This window comes from Lampris incognitus, chromosome 17 (assembly GCF_029633865.1).
Source record: "Lampris incognitus isolate fLamInc1 chromosome 17, fLamInc1.hap2, whole genome shotgun sequence".
Taxonomy (NCBI): domain Eukaryota; kingdom Metazoa; phylum Chordata; class Actinopteri; order Lampriformes; family Lampridae; genus Lampris; species Lampris incognitus.
Genome location: NC_079227.1, coordinates 10,599,311 through 10,619,582, shown reverse-complemented (window position 1 = coordinate 10,619,582; position 20,272 = coordinate 10,599,311). Strand labels below are relative to the sequence as shown.

Here is a 20,272-nt window from a genome sequence, read left to right as displayed (position 1 = left end):
GAGACGGCGGGGTGAATATGCAACGCACTGCAATAAATGGTAAGCGAATAAAATGTTTGTGTGAATGTATGCATAAATGAAAACAGAACTACCAACTGTGCACCCTCAGTCGCACTACTGAAACACAAAAGGAAAGAGGGATAATAGTGAGGTTTTTTTGACTACTTAGTGAGAATGAAGGGGAGCAGGGAATATATATTGTGTGTGTGCATGCGCTACCTGCAGTCAGTGATGGAGCCACTCCGTCACACACCATGTCAATCAAACCACCAGAACTGCCTTTTTCCACATAAAAAACATGGCTTGTCCCTGCCCATCACTCCTTCTCTGCTGCCGAAGGTTTGATCCATACCTTCATCACATCCAGAGTGGACTACTACAACAGCATCGTCTATGGCTCATCATCCAAAGTCCTAAACAAACTCCAGTACATCCAGAACTCTGCTGCTCGCCTGTTCACCCACTCCTGCTCACGTGACCACCCCTGTCCTCAGAACCTCCACCACTGGCTCCCTGTCCCACAATGGATCCAATTCAAAGTCCTTCTCCTCACTCATGAAGCCCTCCATAACCAGCCCCCTTCCTATCTCACCAACCTGCTCGACTACCATACTCCTTCCTGCAGCCTTTGCTCCTTCGATGCCAACCTCCTGTCTCCACCACACCAAGCCAAGCGGCAGCCTTCTGTGTAGCTCCCCCCTCCCTCTGGAACTCTCTCCTCAAACACAACAGAGACTGCCCCGATCTGTCCACGTTCACATCGCTAATTAATGATGTGAGTTGTGATTATAATCAAAACTCACCTTTTCAGAATTACTTTTTTTTTTCTTTTGGATTCCCCTCTCAACTTTTTTTCCCCAACTGTACTTGGCCAATTACTCCACTCTTCCGAGCCATCCCGGTCGCTGCTCCACCACCTCTGCCGATCCGGGGAGGGCTGCAGACTACCACATGCCTCCTGCGATACATATGGAGTCACCAGCTGCTTCTTTTCACCTGACAGTGAGGAGTTTCACCAGGGGGATGTAGCACGTGAGAGGATCATGCTATTCCCCCCTGAACAGGCACCCTGACTGACCAGAGGAGGCGCTAGTGCCACGACCAGGACACATACCCAAATCCGGCTTCCCACCCGCAGACACGGCCAATTGTGTCTGTAGGGATGTTTTTGGTGTATTACTTTTATTTTATTTTTTTAGTATCTTATGTAAAGCATCTTTGTCTACCTTGAAAAGTGCTATGCAAATAAAATGTACTATTATTACTACTATTATTTGTTGTGGAATATTAATTTTAGGAGTCTTTTTTTTCAGTTTCATAAGCATCATTTGATTTGTGTTAATGGTTTTAGAGCCCCGTCTCTGAACACAGCCAGTTCCCAGGAGGCTGAGTTTACAGAACTCTTTATTGATAGCTAACTAAGTAGCTAGCTTGCATGATGTTGCTAGGCAACTATTCAAAAACAGACCAATTGTCAAATGACAATTCATTGACTGTCCAATCAAATCACAGCATTAGATGATGTAATTTATTACCAGAAGCTGATTGGTTTTCTGAAACAGTGACAGTAATAACTGCAGCAGTTTAATGTTTTGGGTGACTACATTCACAAACCTGTCATAACATGAGACTGGAAAACATGATTTTCATTGGAATCGTTTCACTGAATCTTTAACTTGCATAAATGTTATTTTTAATAGTTATTCTTAAAAAACTACTTTGAGAGCGGTGCTGACAAAGTGGTAAACATATTCTTTTATTTTAATGCATGATCATGTATACTGTGGATTACTGTTGTTGCTCGATACACGCAGCGTAACACTGTTCAACATTCACTATCAAAACTGTGCTAGAACCGTTGAGGATCAAGGGTTTCATTCCCTGTGTAACTCAATGGGAAATAAGTGTGAAATGCTTTGAATAGAAGCCCCAGTATACAATCAAACAAATTAAGACATATTTTTCTACACAGTGAACCCCAAACATCAATTCTTCCAAAATGGATGCAATTTGTAGTATGTGGGATTGAATCTTTTGCAGGCAAGCTCAAGCTTGGCTCTGACCTGGTTGCCAGGAATGTTGATGTGGGCCAGGAGGTCCTTGGCGGCACTGCGGAGGTCCTGTAGGAGGCGATGTGGAGTGCTTTGAATGTCCTGGTCCATCTCCAAGGACTCGTCAAGGGAGCTGAGGGCCTGGAGCCACTGCCACTCCTCCCTGAAAGGATAGGAAAGGTAAACACGCAAGCAGACGCGCACACACACACACACACACACACACACACACACACACACACACACACACACACACACACACACACACACACGTACGCATGCACGCACACAAATACACACATACACACACAGAAGGTGTATATCTTATCTTTGTATATCATCACACTATTTTTTACATGTATCCAACTAATTGAATTTTGGATGTGCAAACATTGCCAATGTGTTCTCATCCCATAGCATTATATATCAGTGCTTTACCAGTGTCCATATACTGACATGCTTCGACATCTGTATAGGAGATGTTCCAGTTTGATATATGCATTTTAATGACATACAGGTTAAGGGGTGGTTTAGGTTAGGGTTAAGGTTAGCAAGTGGTTAATCCACCACATCTCACACGGGTGCTGAAGGATCCTTTTCGCATCATATATCGACACTTAAGCAAAAGTGTCAATATATGATGGCTCTCACCTGGACACGTTGCTGTTGTCCCGGATCTTGGTGTGACAAAGGACATTGGGGAGTTTCTGTGGTACCAGGGCTCTGATCTGGTCCACTGAGGTGCACAGCTTCAGGTAGCCCAGATACAAACCCGGGGATAACAGCTTCCTGCTCCGCCTGTGGTATGCTAGCTTCTCCTGGAGCAGAACACACCGTCATAGATAGAGGGGCTAGTGTTAGCATTAGCGTTAGCATAATGGAGACGGACCTGGTGGTGATGGTGAAGCTTGAGTTTCAAAAGTCAAGTTAGTTATTCAAGTGCAACAGATACACACAGTGCATTTGATGCAATAAAGATAAAATAAATATGTAAAAGGGTAAAAGTACAAGAGAAAGGCAAAATATAATAACAACAATTTAATTTATATAGTTCTTTTCCAAAACAATGTTACCAAGTGCTTTACAAAGAAATAAAACCAAACAAGGCAAAAATAAGAGTAAGGCCAAATAAGTAAGAGTAAAAGTAAAAACAGTATAATTAAATAAAAACAAATATCAAACATTCGTAAAAGCTTTCATAAAAAGAAAAGTTTTAAGGCAAGCTTTAAAAGAAGCTAGAGACTTGGTTTGTCTTAGTTTGACAGGAAGAGAGTTCCATAGTGTGGCGGCTCTAACAGCAAAAGCCCGATAACCCTTTGTAACAAACCGAGACCTGGGAATAACCAGCAGGGTTCCATCTGCGGATCTTAATGGTTGAGAGGGCATACACCAGGTCAATAAAGCACAAATGTATGTAGGAACAAGACCATTTAAAGCCTTAAAAGTGAGCAATAAAATTTTAAAACCAATTCGAAATATAACAGGGAGCCAGTGTAGGGAGGCAAATACAGGTGTGATATGGTCATGCCTCTTTGTCCCGGTAAGGAGCCAAGAAGTGGCATTTTATACCAACTGTAGACAGTGGAGGGAGCCCTTGCTGATACTAGAATAAAATGCATTACAATAGTCAAGCCTAGAATAGATAAAAGCATGTACAACTTTTTGACGATTGGCAATTAATAAAAATGACCTAATTTTGGAAATTAGCTTCAGCTGGAGAAAGCGTGACTGAACAACATGTTTGATCTGATTTTCAAAACCGAGGTTAGCATCGAATACTACCCAAAGATTCCCAGCAGCCTGCTTAAGACTACCTGACAGACCACTGAGATTAATAACAAAAGGGCTAATGGAATTTTTGGGACCAAACAGAATGACCTCAGACTTATCATTAAATTTGAGAAAATTTCAGACATCCAGGATTTAATGTCAGAAAGGTAAGTTGTGAGATTTCCTAGGGTGCTAAAATCTAAGGATTTTAGTGGCATGTATAACTGAGTGTCATCAGCATAAAAATGGTAACGCACATCCTGATTTTGAATGACCTGGCCAAGGGGCAGCTTGTATGGGTTATTCTCAATCACATTACTTTTTCATTGACAATGGACAGCTCCGTCATGTTGGAGGACAGCTAGACCTTAGCAACTACTGTTTACACTGAAGTTCTCATTGTCGATCTGTGTTTACAAGAACGAAATTTTAATGTACGGAAATAAAACATTGAAGTTGTCATCCACTCTTCCAAAAACAGTTTGCAAAATAAAATTTACAAAGTTCTGGCCTAACGGCGCAAAGGATCAGATTCGATTTGATGATTTTCTGCTGTTAGGCCAATCTCATGCAATTCCGCGATGGCTTCGATCAAGAATTATGTACAAGCTTTAGATGGAAAAACCAAGCAGAGATATATGGAAAAACTGATACTTATTGATATGTTAGACCGATATGTTAGCAAATTTACAAAACAAAAGCAGTTTCTCTCCCTCTTGTACTGATTATATTCAAACCATGTAATTTTAAGATTTAGCTTATAACTGCTGATGATGATTGACACAATTGAAAAATATCTAATAAAATTGAAATGCCTTTATTTTTAAATGTTTTTGTTTAAAAAAAAGTATATTATAACAATTTTTTACAATGAACAATATATAATCTGAAAGTTCTACCAGTCTGAAGGAACTACTGAGTCACACACATTTGTCAATGCACAAGAAACCAAGGCAATTTTATCCACTGTTGTCATACCAGTACTACCCTTATTACTGAGGTAAGTCTGCTGGTAAAATTCCTTTTAAAATTGTAAATGTTCTCCGTACTAGGCCAATGACACGCTCCACATGGATATATGGATGTGGACAGATGCACTTTTTCATGTTGCCTCAATTTCTAAAGGATCAAGCTATTTTTTCCCTTTAGTAAAAGCAGGTATCTTAACTTCTGCATGATATTAATTTTTCATCTGTAAGATCTTCTTGACTTATCCTTGATATTCATTTTATTCTTCTTTCCTCTTACAACCTTCGAGTTTCTTCTCCTTGATGGTTGATTATCTTGGGAAAGCGAAAGTAGGACTTGTTCTGTTCTCTGTCAGCTCGATTGGAACAACCAAAAACAGTGCAGAAATTAACCATTGTAAAATCTCGAACCACGATAGCTATTCTGTATGAATCAAACCTTGAAACAAATTCCATCTACTCTGACTGCTTAGAAAACATTTAGCATTGCGCAGTGAGAGCAACAAAGTATCCTATGGATGGATGGGAGCCAATGTCCTCCAGTAATGGCGGCTGTGTTGCTGTCACATGATATGTGATGTAATATGAGAATAACCCATATATAAAAGAGAAGGGGGCCAAGAACTGAGCCTTGAGGGACACCACAACTCAACTGAGCCATCGAGGAAGTAGAGTTACCCAGAACAACAGAAAAATATCTGTTGGTGAGGTAAGACCATAATAAGCTAAGAGCTGAGCCCTTGATCCCAACCCAAGTCTCTAAGCGATGTAAGAGGATGTTGTGATCGACTGTGTCAAAGGCATCACTTAGGTCTAAAAGAACTAAAATCGAGCAGTCACCTGTGTGCAGTAAACAGTATGTCATTAGTGGCCTTAACTAGAGCTGTCTCAGTACTATGAAGTGCTCTAAAACCAGACTGGAAACTGCTAAAAACACTATTAGTATTCATAAAAGAAATCAATTGAGAAGAAATTACTCTCTCCAGAACGTTAGATAGAAAAGACAATTTGGAGATTGGTCTGTAGTTACTGAGGGACGGGGGATCTAAATTAGGTTTCTACAGCATTGGGAGAACAATGGCATGCTTAAAACTGTCTGGAAAAGAACCAGAGGCCAGAGAATTATTAAGAATTTGCAGAATAACGGGGCTGATAGTTGAAAATACCTCCCTGAGCAGTTTAGTGGGAATGATGTCTAAGCTGCAGAAGGAGGCGTTCATATTGGAGACTAATTGTAATTGGTTGAAACTGGGTAAAAGAGGCAGAATTAACATGGGGAATGGAACAAATGCAAGAGCCTGGCTGGATTTGGGACCTGATATTCTTCTCTTTATTTACAATATGAGTGAGAAATTTTTCGGGCAACGTACCTTCAGGTTCAAAAAGAGAAGTGGAGGGACCATTACTAACAGAATCAATTACCCTAAAGAGAACTTTGGATTGTGGTTATTTCTTGATATTAATTCAGAGAAGTATGCTGATCTCGCATCCTTAACTGCCTTCTGGTACATTAATATTTGGTTTTCAAGGGTGTTATGTGCTAATTCGGACTTGTTGATCTTCCATTGTCATTCTGATCTCCTACAGTGTCTTCTAAAGGTACTAGTTTTTTTTTTCCGTCCGAGCCATCCCGATCTCTGCTCCACCCCCTAACATGGGGTTTCAAACTGGTGACCCCCATGTTGACAGGCAATGGAATAGACCAGCACGCTACCTGGACGCCCTTTCTATGGAGTCTTCTAAGGGCACAAGTGTGATCATTCCGCCAGGGGAGGTTATTTGATTTTTGTTTCCTAGTTTTAAACAGTGCAATTTGGTCGAGGATAGATAAGCACTAATCATTGAATGAATCGAACAGTGCATCTGGATTGAGGGGGGGGTAAAGAGGAATTAAAAGATGATGAATTAAAAGCATCACAGAATTTAACTGCATGCGAGAGCGCATTTTAGGATAGTGACCAGGAATAGTGAGCTGTAGTGGGACTTTGAAAATGACAGTTTTATGGTCAGATACAGGCATATCCATCAGATTAAGACATTCGCGAGAGAAACCAGATGAGAGTACAAGGTCTAAGATGTGGTCTTTGGAATGTGTGGCCCCTTTAACAGATGAATAAGGTTAAGAGAGTCTACAAGATCCAAAAAATGTGTAGTCAGGGAATGGGAAGGACAACACATATGAATATTAAAATCACCAAGGATAAGTGCACCTGTCGTATTTTGGCACGGCAATAGATAGAAGGTCAGGGAACTCAAAATAAAACTATCTGAATTAGGGGGCCTATAAATTAAGATGCAGAGTAAAGGGGGAGGGCCAGTAAATAGAAAACATAAATTATAAATGATTAAAAAAAGGAAGCTAAGTTAACCTTTCACCTCAGAGTATTTACTGTAAATAAGATGTATGCAAATATGCAATTAACGGGGCGATGACAATGGAACAGCAGATTAATGGTGAAGACAAAAATATGATGATGATGGTGGTGGTGGTGGTGGTAGTGGTACAGTGGTGATTATGACAATGTTGTTGTTGCTGTTTTCATTTATTCAACCTTTATTTAACCAGCAAAGCCACACTGTGATTAAAACTATCAACATGTGTATTTGGACTTGTTTTTTTGTGTGCTTTGTTGCTCTTGTTGCTTAACCAACTGGTTGCTTAACCAACTTCCTGCGGCGTGTTTGGGGGTGGAAGCCATTTCGCCCCCAAAAAAAACATTTCAGAAGGTTTCCATGTATTTCGTCATATTTCGCAAAACAAATATTTCTATGGACTGCGGGTTTGTCAAAGTGAGCCTCTGCCATTGTTTTGGAGCCACAGGCCCAAACCAATGTACAATGTACAATGTACAATGAAAAAAGAAAAAAAAACACAATGCTGCAAATTAAAGGGTACCAGGTTTACCAGAAAACAGAACCGAGACTCTGGGTTTTGCTTTCAATGCATTTTTTTTTACTTATCACATTTTACTTTTGATGTTAGTGTTTTAGAATTTTGTGTTATGTCTTAGTGTCACACTGAGCAACACAAACAACCACAATCCCAGTATGTGAACACTAGAGACACAGAGCTTGATTCTGATTCTTACTTTGAGAGCCAAAAATATCTCCTCAGGCTTTCTCCTTAATAGGAAATGATTTTCAAAACCGATTTTCAACATTATCACTACATACATTATATGTCCATTGGTAGCCAGAGCACTGACCAGTTAGTTTTCTGTGTCTCTGAAATGGCGCCAAAATTGTTTCCGCCGTAGTCGTCACAGGCATGCGAATAACAACACTAAGTCATACAGCTGTAATGAACATTATTTCCATTTTCTTATACAGCTGGATGTAGCTTGGTTATCCCGCATTTCTTATAAAACGCAGTCTAACTGCAAACCAGGAAGTACGTTTTCTCATTCACGATTGTCCGCCAGTGACGTCACCATCAGATGCTTCTTGGAACAGTTTCAGTGGCTTTTCAGAGACACACAGAAGACTGCTCAGTATTAGGGCTGCTAATGGAGACACATCCCACCAATATAGACAGAGACACACAAAGTCGAAACTCGTGATTGCTTCCCTTTAATTGATCTATTTGATTTCCCAGCACCTCTCACCAATGTGATTATTACATGGTTGTCATCATAGCCTACCAACACGGGGATCGCCGGTTCGAATCCCCGTGTTACCTCCGGCTTGGTCGAGCGTCCCTACAGACACAATTGGCCATGTCTGCGGGTGGGAAGCCAGATGTGGGTATGTGTCCTGGTCACTGCACTAGCGCCTCCTCTGGTCGGTTGGGGCGCCTGTTCAGAGGGGGGGCGGGGGAACTGGGGGGAATAGCGTAATCCTCCCACATGCTACGTCCCCCTGGCGAAACTCCTCACCGTCAGGTGAAAAGAAGCAGCTGGCGACTCCACATGTATCGGAGGGGGCATGTGGTAATCTGCAGCCCTCCCCGGATCCGCAGAGGGGGTGGAGCAGCGACTGGGACGGCTCGGAAGAGTGGGGTAATTGGCTGGATACAATTGGGGAGAGAAAAGGGGAAAAATTTAAAAAAAAGAAGAAAAAGTCATCATGGCCTTGACCCTCGACCTTGACTGCTTGTGACTTTGCTGATGTGTAGGCATTTAAGCTTCTTCCTGCGTCGGCTGCTAGGCAGTATGGGTGAGAGATTCACCCAAACACCTTATAAATGTAAAAATGCAAAGTATCTTGTCCAAACAGGTTCACGAAAAATGAAAAAGTAACATTAAGATGAAAAGTAATTTAATTAGATATAAAAGTGAGGCGGAGTGATTGACAGGTAAGCTGACCGTAGGCTCATGTAACAGCTGGCCCTCAGTGGCGACTCCGTCAGACATCAAATCTCCAGATACAGACATGCAAACAGCGAGAGTCTGCACGGAGTCGTCAGCCGGAGTCCTAATTGGAAGCACATTTTAATCCGGAGTCTTCTTGTTTTGGCTACAGAGCCTCTTGTTGTGTTTCTGAGTGGTGGGAGTCAAAAAAATAAATAGAACATATTTGATATTTTCCAGCGGGCAAATGCTTTCTGAATTCACTCTAATTTTGCGTTTTCTTTTGAAAGCACTTTACAATAAGCCGTTTCGCTATTATAGATTTTAGGGGGGGGGGGGGGACCAAAAATACAAAGCATGTGGCTGAACAAAAACGACCGCTTGCTGCTGACAAAACCTTTCAGCTGTTCTGCACTCCATAAAGGCAGTAATCTGTCTCCAAAACAAGCACGGCAACAACTAGGAAAACATGGAGGTGAAAGGGCCGATTACGACTCCTTTCTCTCGTAAAACTTCACAACGGATTTTTTTACGGGATTGGCAAGGTGACATAGTGATTTAGGAATCAGCCATTCGACCCAAACCCCATGTGTCAGCACAATTCCACATCGCTGAATTGTCTTTGAGCAAGGCATCGGACCCCTGCCAGCTACCAGGTCGCCGTTCCTTGAAGATGTTTTTAAGCTCTAAAATCAGAACCAGAACGGTTTCTCTTGGGACGCAACGGCATCGAAACTGATTAAGTTTACAAACCATCGTTAAAAACGTACCTCGTACTGAGATATTTGTTTGGATGCCGTTCATGTTGCTTTTTCATTTACTTTTAATGCCTTTCATATTTTACTGCCGCTTGTAATCTCCTCCACTCGGTCCCCTGCCCGGTCGAGCCCCACTGTTAACCAGTAACATTCACATCCCTAACACAGCCAGACACTCACTCCTCCCATACACAAACCTGGGGTTCGAATCCCACCTGTAACCCTGACCCCAACCCCTCCCCTCACCCTAACCCGGGTTAACGCCCCAATGCTGATCATCAGCACCTCTCATTAGTCACATTTCCATCAACTTCTGAAGTGATGACCACCCTGAATGTCTTCATACTTAGACACGTAGCAGAAGGATGGAGCGATTAAGGTTAAGAGAGACCTGATCATGTGATTCACATTTAGATCTGTCACGTTTATCTTTTTTTGTGAATGAAAAGTTTATCCATCTTAAGTGAGCAAATGAACTTTTATGATTTTGGGGGTTTTACTTAATATTTTCCGTTTCTTTTTTGCCAATTACCCCACTCTTCCGAGCCGTTCCGGTCGCTACTCCACCCCCTCTGCCGAGCCGGGGAGGGCTGCAGACCACCACATGCCTCCGCCGATAGATGTGGGGTCGCCAGCCGCTTCTTTTCACCTGACAGTGAGGAGTTTCGCCAGGGGGACGTAGCGTGTGGGAGGATCACGCTATTCCCCCTAGTTCTCCCTCCCGCCCGAACAGGCACCCCAACCGACCAGAGGAGGTACTAGTGCAGCAACCAGGACACATACCAACATCTGGCTTCCCACCCACAGACACGGCCAATTGTGTCTGTAGGGATGCCTGACCAAGCCGGAGGTAACACGGGGATTCGAACCGAATATTTTCCGTTTCTATCAAGCTTATTTTATTCAAGGCAACAAAACTAGCATAAAAACACTTCAACGAAAACACAGTCACACACACACACATAGATAGATAGCTAGATAGATAGACAGATAGATAGATGCATAGGTCCATATTCATCCTTTACTACGACCTGCTCTCTAATCCTATGTAAAAGGTTTGATGTACAACCTAAATGTGTGATGTAAACCAAAATGAGACTGACTGAAGGCTGGACTCACATGGAGGGTGATGAGCAGCATGTCCAAGGCGGTGGGCTCCTCGGGCGAGGAGATGGATTTGCGTTGGAGCTGAAGTTTGCAGAGCTGCGTCCAGCGCACGCCGTCCAGATTGGGGCAGGTGCTCATGTCCCTCAGCAGGACCAGCAGGGCGTTACCATGCTTGTCTTTGATTGGCTCAAAGTACACCTGACCCAGATCCTGAGTTCCCAACATGCCCTGGAAGAAGGGGACAGGAAGATGGGTTGTCAGAAAACACTTGAGGTCATAAATTGTGTGAAAATATGAAGAGTTCATTTTATGTACATGAGGCTTTAGGGATCAGAATGGCAGATGACATACAACTATCTACCTGGTACGTCCGAATGACATTTTGAATCAGTTTAGTATGGATTACACAACTCTTTCACTCATCTGAGTTTTCACATATTTCTCAACTAATCAGTTATAATGCACTTCCACCTTTGCGTACAATTAGGCTAACAATCCAATCAATCACAACTCTTGCCTCAAGTCATGTGTGTGACGGAAATGACAATGATGTAGATGAATAATCATAGCCAGTCAGCTATATTGTAGTTACTTATTTTATTTACTTAAGAAAATAGCTGAGATAATTCATTTTTTCAGAATATTTTCAACTATTTGTCCTAAAAGTCAGTTTGCTGTTTGTGGGTCACGTTGTGATTCACATGCATTAAAAATTGCCCAGCTTGCAGGAAATTACATGTCTGAAACTCTGATTTTCCTGGTAAAGAAAAAGTGCAAATGTACAGCTATACAAAAAACCTACCCTGCTTCTGGACCTTGGTTCAAAATTTGCCCCGGCTACAGCCCTGCTGAAGAGTTGAGTCACCTGCTACGGAAAATGTTATGCACGGCCATTTGCTGCTGTTAATTAGCTTTACTTTGTGGCGGAATTCCTCATTCTGGAATTCAGACTTGGGATTCGAACACATCGACCCTGGCAGCTTGCTTTCCAGCAGCGGAGGTTGGTGCAGGGGTGTGCGGGCGTACCTGGAGGTGGGCGACAGCCTGCAGCATCTTGAGGCGAGTCTGCAGGGCGCAGGAGCAGGAGGTCTGGGAGGTGCTCACACACTGCTGCAGCCATACAATCTCCTCCCACAGGTAGGACACCTGATGGCCACGCACACACACACACACACACACACACACACACACACAGAGGCATGCAAATAGAAACACACAAACAACGGCAGACAGACAGACAGACAGATAGTTTAAATAGTTGATCTCCATGAGGGATAAACTTGTTTCAGCAGCAAAGGTCCAGGTAAGAACAGCAAAGAGAGTTGAATCAGTTCATCTGGACACAATGTCCTTCCTCACTAAACTGACTCAACTCTTTGAAAACTCGTTACAGGAAAAGTAAAATTCAGTCTTTCAGTTTAGATTTAGATTTTTAAATGGCAGGAAGAGTTAAACGAGTGTGCAGGGGTGATGTGACACGATGGTAATGACGGGGTCGTAGTCTGTCTCTGATAAATCTCCCAGCATGCCTTTGGGTTCAACTTGTAGTTTGAGCCTCACTTCCTGTTGTCTAACCGCTGTCAACAAATGGATAAAATTAAAACCATTGTTTCGAGAGCTGATTGATGAGATAATGCTGACCGAAAAACCACAACAAACTAAAAATCATTGTTCCCTCAGTCTCGTTCTTTTCTTTTTTCTTTTTCTTGTCCATTTGTCTCCTTACTTCTTTTTTCTTGCCCTCCTTTCATTTTCTAAGATTATCTGTTTACAATAATGCGTTTGGTTGTGTGTGTGTGTGTGTATCTGTCTGCTACTAATCTCCCATACTACTGGGCCTTTTTTTTTTTTTTACTGCTTTATTAATCCCCATGGGGCAATTCGTTCTCTGCATTTACCCCATCCTAGCTGTGTAGCTAGCAGCAGTGGGCAGCTGCTGTGCAGCACCCGGGGACCACCTCCAGCTCGTCTCGCCATGCCTCAGTCAGGGACACAGACAGGAGTACTAACCCTAACAGGCATGTCTTTTTGATGGTGGGGGAAACCGGAGCACCCGGAGAAAACCCACCGCAGACATGCAAACTCCACACAGACGACGACCCGGGATGACCCCCAAGGTTGGACAACCCTGGGGTTCGAACCCAGGACCTTCTTGCTGTGAGGCGACAGCGCTAACCACTGGGCCGCCTGTCAGCCTAATGATGTTTGTGCACAGTTATGACTGTATGATCAAGGGCCTCTCGTGGTTGCGGTGATTCAAAACCTTTGAAAAACCTGTTTTATATCCTAGCTGAGTGCTGACTCCTCAGCTGGCTTGTCCCCTGAGTCTCAGTACCAGAGAAGAGGAGATCTGAACTGTTCTGAGAGCATTCTTCCAGTTTTTTCTGTCTTTTTCTTTCTTGCTTGCTTGTCCATTTGTCTATATCCTTTTCTTGCTTTTCTTTCTCTCTTCTCTCTCTCCCTCTCTCGCCCTCCTGCTCTACCTTGGTGAACCACAGGAAGTCCTGCATGAGGGAGCTGGAGTAGGAGTCCTCCACCTCTACGATGGGGATCTGGTCCTCCGGAGTCACCAGGACGCTGTCATCTCTGTAGAATATGGCCGTCAGGTACAGTCCTCTGGAGGAGACCGACGGACAAGCAAAAATACACTCAGTACACACCGAAGCGACAAATAATACAAAGAAAACATGACCGGCACAATTTAGTTTGGTTCCCTTTTTAACAAAATGAGAAATAATGTGAATAATCAATAAGTAATTGATAAATAGATTTGTTGAACTGAATAAATCTCTTTACCTTTTCAAGGTTTTGACGAATTTACTCGTGGGTTGGAAGAGGTGACGAAGGCTTTTGGAGACTGAGTGTTTCCTGCCCTGTGGGGGCGCCTTGCACTGTTCTGGGTGGAAAGACACAGGAAAAAGGAACAGGAAGTACATTTACGCATTTTTCTTTACATTACTATATCGAAGTGTAATATCCAAAGAGATTATAAATGTACGACATCAAGATGTTTAACGGCAACCCCTTGCTGGGTTCACATTTGAGGAGGTCAGGAGGTTGAAGCTACACAACTATAAGATTCTAAGCTGGGTCTGAATGTTTTGTTTTACTTTTCGTTATGAAGCTCTCAGGATGAATCAGGGAGGCCATCTTTTCCTTGTTCAGCTTCCCCTCCATTAGCTGGCAGGCACCTTTTCTCATTTAAGCTATTGCTCATTCCTGTCACGTGATCTTAATCAGCCAATGACATCCGCTCACCTGTCATTTTAAACCCCAACACAATAATATGCAAGTGTCCCGCCTGCTTCACTCCCCAGTGACTTCACATTTCAGGATGGACTCAACACCACAGCGATGGCCACACAACGGCAACCACAGCGGCTGATCTTGGAAGCTAATGCTAACGGCGTTAAGATGCAGTTCTCCCAATGACCACTAGATGCTGGCTTCAAAAAGACTCAGGTTGTTCAGAAGTCAATAGTAAAAACCTCAACTTCTCTCTCGAAATACACAAAGTCAGTGAAAAAAAAAATACACAAGAATTTAGAATCACAAGAGCCTAATTTAACTTCTTCTAAGGTGTGTTTTGTCATTTACTTTTTTTGTTCTGTTAAGAGGATATAAAGGCTTACAGACTGGTATGTTGGGGGGGTTGCATTGATTGACAGGTCTCTATCTCTCTGACGTGATTGACAGGTTGCTCATGCGTCAGCTCAGCTTCAACAAAGTGCCCCAATTTTGATGTTCTGGCTCCAAAATCTGACAAGATGGCGGTATAAATGCAAAGTTGTGTGTCCAAAAAAGGCTCCTCAGAAACCTACGGGTGACATCACAGAGCCTCCATCCAAGTTCTTGTACAGTCTATGATGACTGCCCACGTTTTTTTCCCTTTTTTTTTTTTTTTTAAAATAACTGGATTAAAACAGCTGTCTTCTTTTTCGGTCATCCAACAACTGCGGAGGCATATCCACCTCCACCTCTCTCTCTCCATTGGGGTCGCCAATAAACACGCCCCCGGCAGACAAAGCATGGAAACAAAACAACAACAAACCACGACGCGGCCAAGGGCGCTGTCTGGGAATACTTTCAGACATTTCACGTGCTCCTGCGGCACGGCGCTAGCTGGCCGTCACGCCAGCGGGCGAAGGCAGACTACAGGCCTTGAGGGAGCCGCTAACACTGAGATCCCAGAGGGATGCCGACCGCAGTGTGTGTGCGTGTGTGTGTGTGTGTGTGTGTGTGTGTGTGAGTGTGTGTTTTGTTAGTTAGTGTGTGTGTGTGTGTTTACCTGCACATACTATAGCCACCAAAGCGTGGCATATCTTGAGTTTCAGGCATACTAGAGGAGCCAAGGAGATGTAGTAATGTGTGTGTGTGTGTGTGTGTGTGTGTGTGTGTGTGTGTGTGTGTGTGTGTGTGTGTGTGTTAGTATTAACCCTTTCCTTCCTTCTCACTGACAGTGATGTTAGTAAACTTGTTGGAAATGTGTTTATTTTGTGTGTGTGTGTGTGTGGGGGGGGGATTGGGACAGGAGGTGTACGTATGTAAGTTTATGAGTGTGTGTGTGTGTGTTGTAATGAGCTGAGAGGCAAGATATGTGGTGCTTACACACACACACACACACACACACACACACACACACACACACACACACACACACACACACACCAGCCCAGCCCCCAGCCAACCCCTCCACCCTTGGGTGACTCCGCTGACGCCGCGGGTCACTTGGACTCAATAACTCCCCACATTCAGGTCTCGAAAAGAACCTCTTTTTCTCTCTCGCTCTCTTCTCACCAGACGAGTCGAGGCGGAGTAAAGAGTTTAGCCCCTCTCACCCCCACCCCAAAACACTCTCTCTCTCTCACCACTTAGCTCCCACCAGTCCCCCAGCTGACATTGAGTAAGACAGACAGGTAGGGCTGTCCGGCGGGCTGCCTGCGTTACTCAAGGCCCCTTTCACAGTTTAATTAATAGTGTTTGGAGAAGGGGGGGTGGGTGGGTGGGGGTCTCGGGCTGCAGCTTGGAAGAGGTGGTGGGTATGGGATGCATACATGAGTGTGCAATATAGAAAGAGAGAGAGACAGACAGAGAGAGAGACAGACAGACAGAGACAGACAGACAGACAGACAGACAGAGAGACAGACAGACAGAGAGAGCGACAGAGAGAGAGAGAGAGACAGAGAGAGAGAGAGAGAGAGAGAGAGAGAGAGAGAGAGGAGAGAGAAAGAGAGAGAGAGACAGAGAGAGAGAGCAAGAGACAGACAGAGAGACAGACAAACAAGAGAGAGAGAGAGAGAGAGAGAGAGAGAGAGAGAGAGAGAGAGAGAGAGAGAGAGAGAGAGAGAGAGAGAGAGAGAGAGAGAGGAAGACATGAGTATGATGTATGTATGTATGTGTGCTATCTATGCGCGGCGTCCCGGTCCTCTTTAAAAAGGACGTGTCACTCTCGGCTTTCTAATTCGGGACAGTGTGCATGTGTGTGTGACTGTGTGTGTGTTTGTGTGTGCCGCTTTTCAACACGACCCGTGTTAATAGCGACAAATATTGACACAACAAATGTTGTTATTAACGTGCGTTGTTTTGAAAAATAACAGAAATGACAGACGGATGTGTTGCACATGACAGGTCCTTTTTGAGCACTCGTGCGGGAATGTGTGTGTGTGTGTGTGTGTGTGTGTGTGTGTGTAGTAGACAGGGCGGCTGGCGGCCGGTGTGGGTGTAGGTGGGGGTGTAAGGGGCCCCCAGCAGTCAGTCAGTGTTAATTTATCCCCTCTCTCCCGACTCCAGTCCCCGGCTTCGTCTCTCGCAGGAACAACAAACATGACCCGGGGACACGCTCGGCTCGGCTACCGTGCCCCAGCTACCCCCAGCTACCCCCGGCTACCCCCGGCTCAGCCTGTCGCCGGCTGCGAAAACTAGCAGCCGCTCAATGCTGACTATTATACTGCTTCTGGTGTAACCTGCAACCCCGCACCCCCCCCCGGCACCGCCACCGTACCTCCTCCCCCCCACGCCGTACAGCCCTCCATGCCCTCCATGCACACCGGACGATGACAAGTGAGTGGCAGGGGTGTGTTTGCGCTTCAGGGAAAGACAGAAAACGAGAGATGGCAAAGCGACAAAGACAGAGAAGAGTGACATCGCTGACGTGACCCCCAACAACTCAAACAGATTTTGATGCCACCAGAGAGAGTTCTTTTTTTTGGGGGGGGGGTGTAATTGGCTCCAATATGAGAAAAAGCCAGAGCTGTTTGTCAGAGAGAGAGAGCAAGGGAGAGAGAGTGAGGGAGAGAGAGCGAGAGAGAGTCAGAGACAGAGAGAGTCAGAGACAGAGAGAGAGTCATAGGGAGAGAGAGAGAGAGAGAGAGAGAGAGCGAGAGAGAGTCAGAGTCAGAGTCAGAGGGAGAGAGAGAGAGAGAGAGAGAGAGAGAGAGAGAGAGAGAGTCAGAGAGGAAGACAGTCGGAGAGACAGAAAGAAAGAGTCAGAGAAAGCAAGGGAGAGAGAGTCAGAGACAGAGAGAAAGAGAGAGAGAGAGAGAGAGAGAGAGAGAGAGAGAGAGAGAGAGAGAGAGAGAGAGAGAGAGAGAGAGAGAGAGAGAGAGAGAGAGAGAGAGTCAGAGAGGAAGACAGTCGGAGAGACAGAAAGAAAGAGTCAGAGAAAGCAAGGGAGAGAGTCAAGAGAAAGAGAGAGCGAGAGTTAGAGTTAGAGTCAGACGGAGAGACAGAAAGAAAGACAGACAGAGAGAGAAAGGGAGAGAGAGAGAGAGCGAGTCAAGAGAAGCAGAGAGAGCGAGAGTCAGAGGGAGAGCGAGACAGAGAGAGCGAGACAGACAGACAGAGAGAACAAGAGAGAGACAGACAGAGAGAGAGTGAGAGACAGAGAGAGAGTCAGATGGAGAGAGAGCGAGAGTAAGAGAGCGTCAAGAGAAGCAGAGAGAGAGCAAGAGTCAGAGTGAGAGGGAGAGAGAGAGAGCGAGAGAAAGAGAGAGAGTCAGATGGAGAGAGAGAGCGAGAGAAAGAGAGAGAGTCAGATGGAGAGAGAGAGTCAGATGGAGAGAGAGAGAGAGAGAGAGAGAGAGAGAGAGAGAGAGAGACAGAGAGAGAGACAGAGAGAGAGACAGAGAGAGAGAGAGACAGAGAGAGAGACAGAGAGAGAGAGAGAGAGAGAGACAGAGAGAGAGAGAGAGAGAGAGAGAGAGAGAGAGAGAGAGAGAGAGAGAGAGAGAGAGAGAGAGAGAGAGACAGAGAGAGAGACAGAGACAGAGAGAGAGACAGAGAGAGAGAGAGAGAGAGAGACAGAGAGAGAGACAGAGAGAGAGAGAGAGAGAGAGAGAGAGAGAGAGAGAGAGAGAGAGAGAGAGAGAGAGAGAGAGAGAGAGAGAGAGAAAGGTGTTCTTCAGAGGGAGGGCTGAGTCATGGAAAGAAGAAAAACCTGAGGGGGTTTAGAGGGGAGGGTCCAGACATGGAGCGGGTGGTTCAGGGTGGCGGCGGGGTCCTTTTTCAGGGTGGCACGTTGTTCTAGGGTGCAGCCCCCCCGCCATGTCGTGTCTCGGTTTGTAGGGCGTCCGTCAAGGCGAGGCGTGATGCGGTAATCTCTGGGACGTGTCACACCTGCACGCGTTTAACCGAGTGTCAACGCTGTTTATGCTCATTTTCCTCCCGCCGCCGCCGGACCACCTCTGGAAACGCAGCCCTCAAAATGTGTGTTTTTAACGTGTCTTGTCTGGTACGAAAAGAAAACAACACAAAACAGGCGTGTTGTTTTGGCTTGGGGGCGTCCAACCGAGTGTAAGAACCACACAGCTAGTGGAAATCCATCCCACCTGAAACCCACCCCTCAAAATAAAACGCACCACGCCACAAGGCTTCACACTGGCTGTATTTCCTTCCACGCCATCGCTGCATTAAATAAACTGAGCGCAGAACTTATTAAGTTTTGTGGTACAACACAAACACACTTGCTCAGATTTACTGAGACCAACACGGCCAGAGTTGGCTGTCTGGCGTCTGACGGCGCCACATGTCACTGAAAATGTCAGCTGAATGTAGTCTGGATGAACCCCCCCCTCACGCCACTTTCAGATGAGACGCTAAATTTTAGATTTTTGTCGACTTTGTGCGACGCCATGGACAAATGTGGTTGTCATCTCCTGGCCTCGCATATCGACGCTGTGACAAAGCATCGATGGTGTCCGTATGGAGACGTGCCGGATGCTCCACAGACTCCAGTGGGAAACTGCTTCTCGGTTTATGAATATTCATGATGTACACTTGAAGTCGTTAGGGTTTGCTAGTCGTTAACCCACCGTATCTCAAATGCTGAAGCTCATCCCGCACGTCTTGTATCGACACTATACCAACAGCACCAACATGTGACGCCATGGGATGAGAGTGGGCTCGTTTCCCAGGAGACTGACTCTGTTGTCATAGAGACTGACAAACACAGGACACAGAAAACTACAGCGGTTAGGGTTAGGGTAGTTTTTGTGTTTTCAAATATATGTAAGTGAGCGGCATTCTCCCGGGAGGCCAGACCAGCCACAGCCAGCATCTTGATAAGGTGACTCGTGCAAGAAAAACTTGGCCCATACAACTTTGTGGTGCCGGAGAAGAAAATGTCGGTGACATCGTGTCCCCCAGCACAATTTCATAGATTACATTTCTTGACTATGACACGAAATCTTCCCCTAGGTTTGAATGTGTGTGTGTGTGTGTGTGTGGGCCCTGTGTGATGGCCTGGCAGCCTGTCCAGGGTGTCTCCCTACCTGCCACCCAGTGACTGCTGGGATAGGCTCCAGCATCCCCACAACCCCGAGAGCAGGATAAGCGGTTCGGATAATGGATGGATGGCGTGAGAGGTGTAGTGGTGTTTTGGACAAATAGCTATTTGTAAAATATACAGCGATGAGGTAATGTATCTTTTTTGTTTTTTTGGATCCCCCCCTCTTTTCTCCCCAATTGTACTTGGCCAATTACCCCACTCTTCCGAGCCGTCCCAGTCGCTGCTCCACCCCCTCTGCTGATCTGTGGAGTGCTACAGACTACCACATGCCTCCTCCAATAGACGTGGAGTCACCAGCTTGGCCCATAGCCGGCTGCACTAGCACCTCCTCTGGTCGGTCGGGGCGCCTGTTCAGGGGGGAGGGGGAACTGGGGGGGAATAGTGTGATCCTCCCATGCGCTATGTCCCCCCAGTGAAACTCCTCACTGTCAGGTGAAAAGAGGCGGCTGGCGACTCCACATGTATGGGAGGAGGCATGTGGTAGTCTGCAGCCCTCCCTGGGTGGAGCAGCGATGGGGGGGGGGGCTTCCCTCACCGATAGTCT

General features: G+C 45.2%; 1 protein-coding gene across 2 annotated transcripts in view; it reads right to left on the bottom strand.

Annotated features, from left to right (window-relative positions):
* Window positions 1-20,272, bottom strand: part of LOC130128006 (ankyrin repeat and fibronectin type-III domain-containing protein 1) — a 320,420-nt gene that overhangs the window by 12,996 nt on the left and 287,152 nt on the right. For both annotated transcript variants that reach the window (XM_056297716.1, XM_056297717.1), the window contains exons 14-19: window positions 13,740-13,839; window positions 13,427-13,559; window positions 11,970-12,089; window positions 10,956-11,171; window positions 2,703-2,869; window positions 2,064-2,214 (exon numbers count right to left, since the gene is read on the bottom strand). In XM_056297716.1, the coding sequence (XP_056153691.1) occupies window positions 2,064-2,214; window positions 2,703-2,869; window positions 10,956-11,171; window positions 11,970-12,089; window positions 13,427-13,559; window positions 13,740-13,839 (887 nt within the window). The remainder of the gene's footprint in view (window positions 1-2,063; window positions 2,215-2,702; window positions 2,870-10,955; window positions 11,172-11,969; window positions 12,090-13,426; window positions 13,560-13,739; window positions 13,840-20,272) is intronic.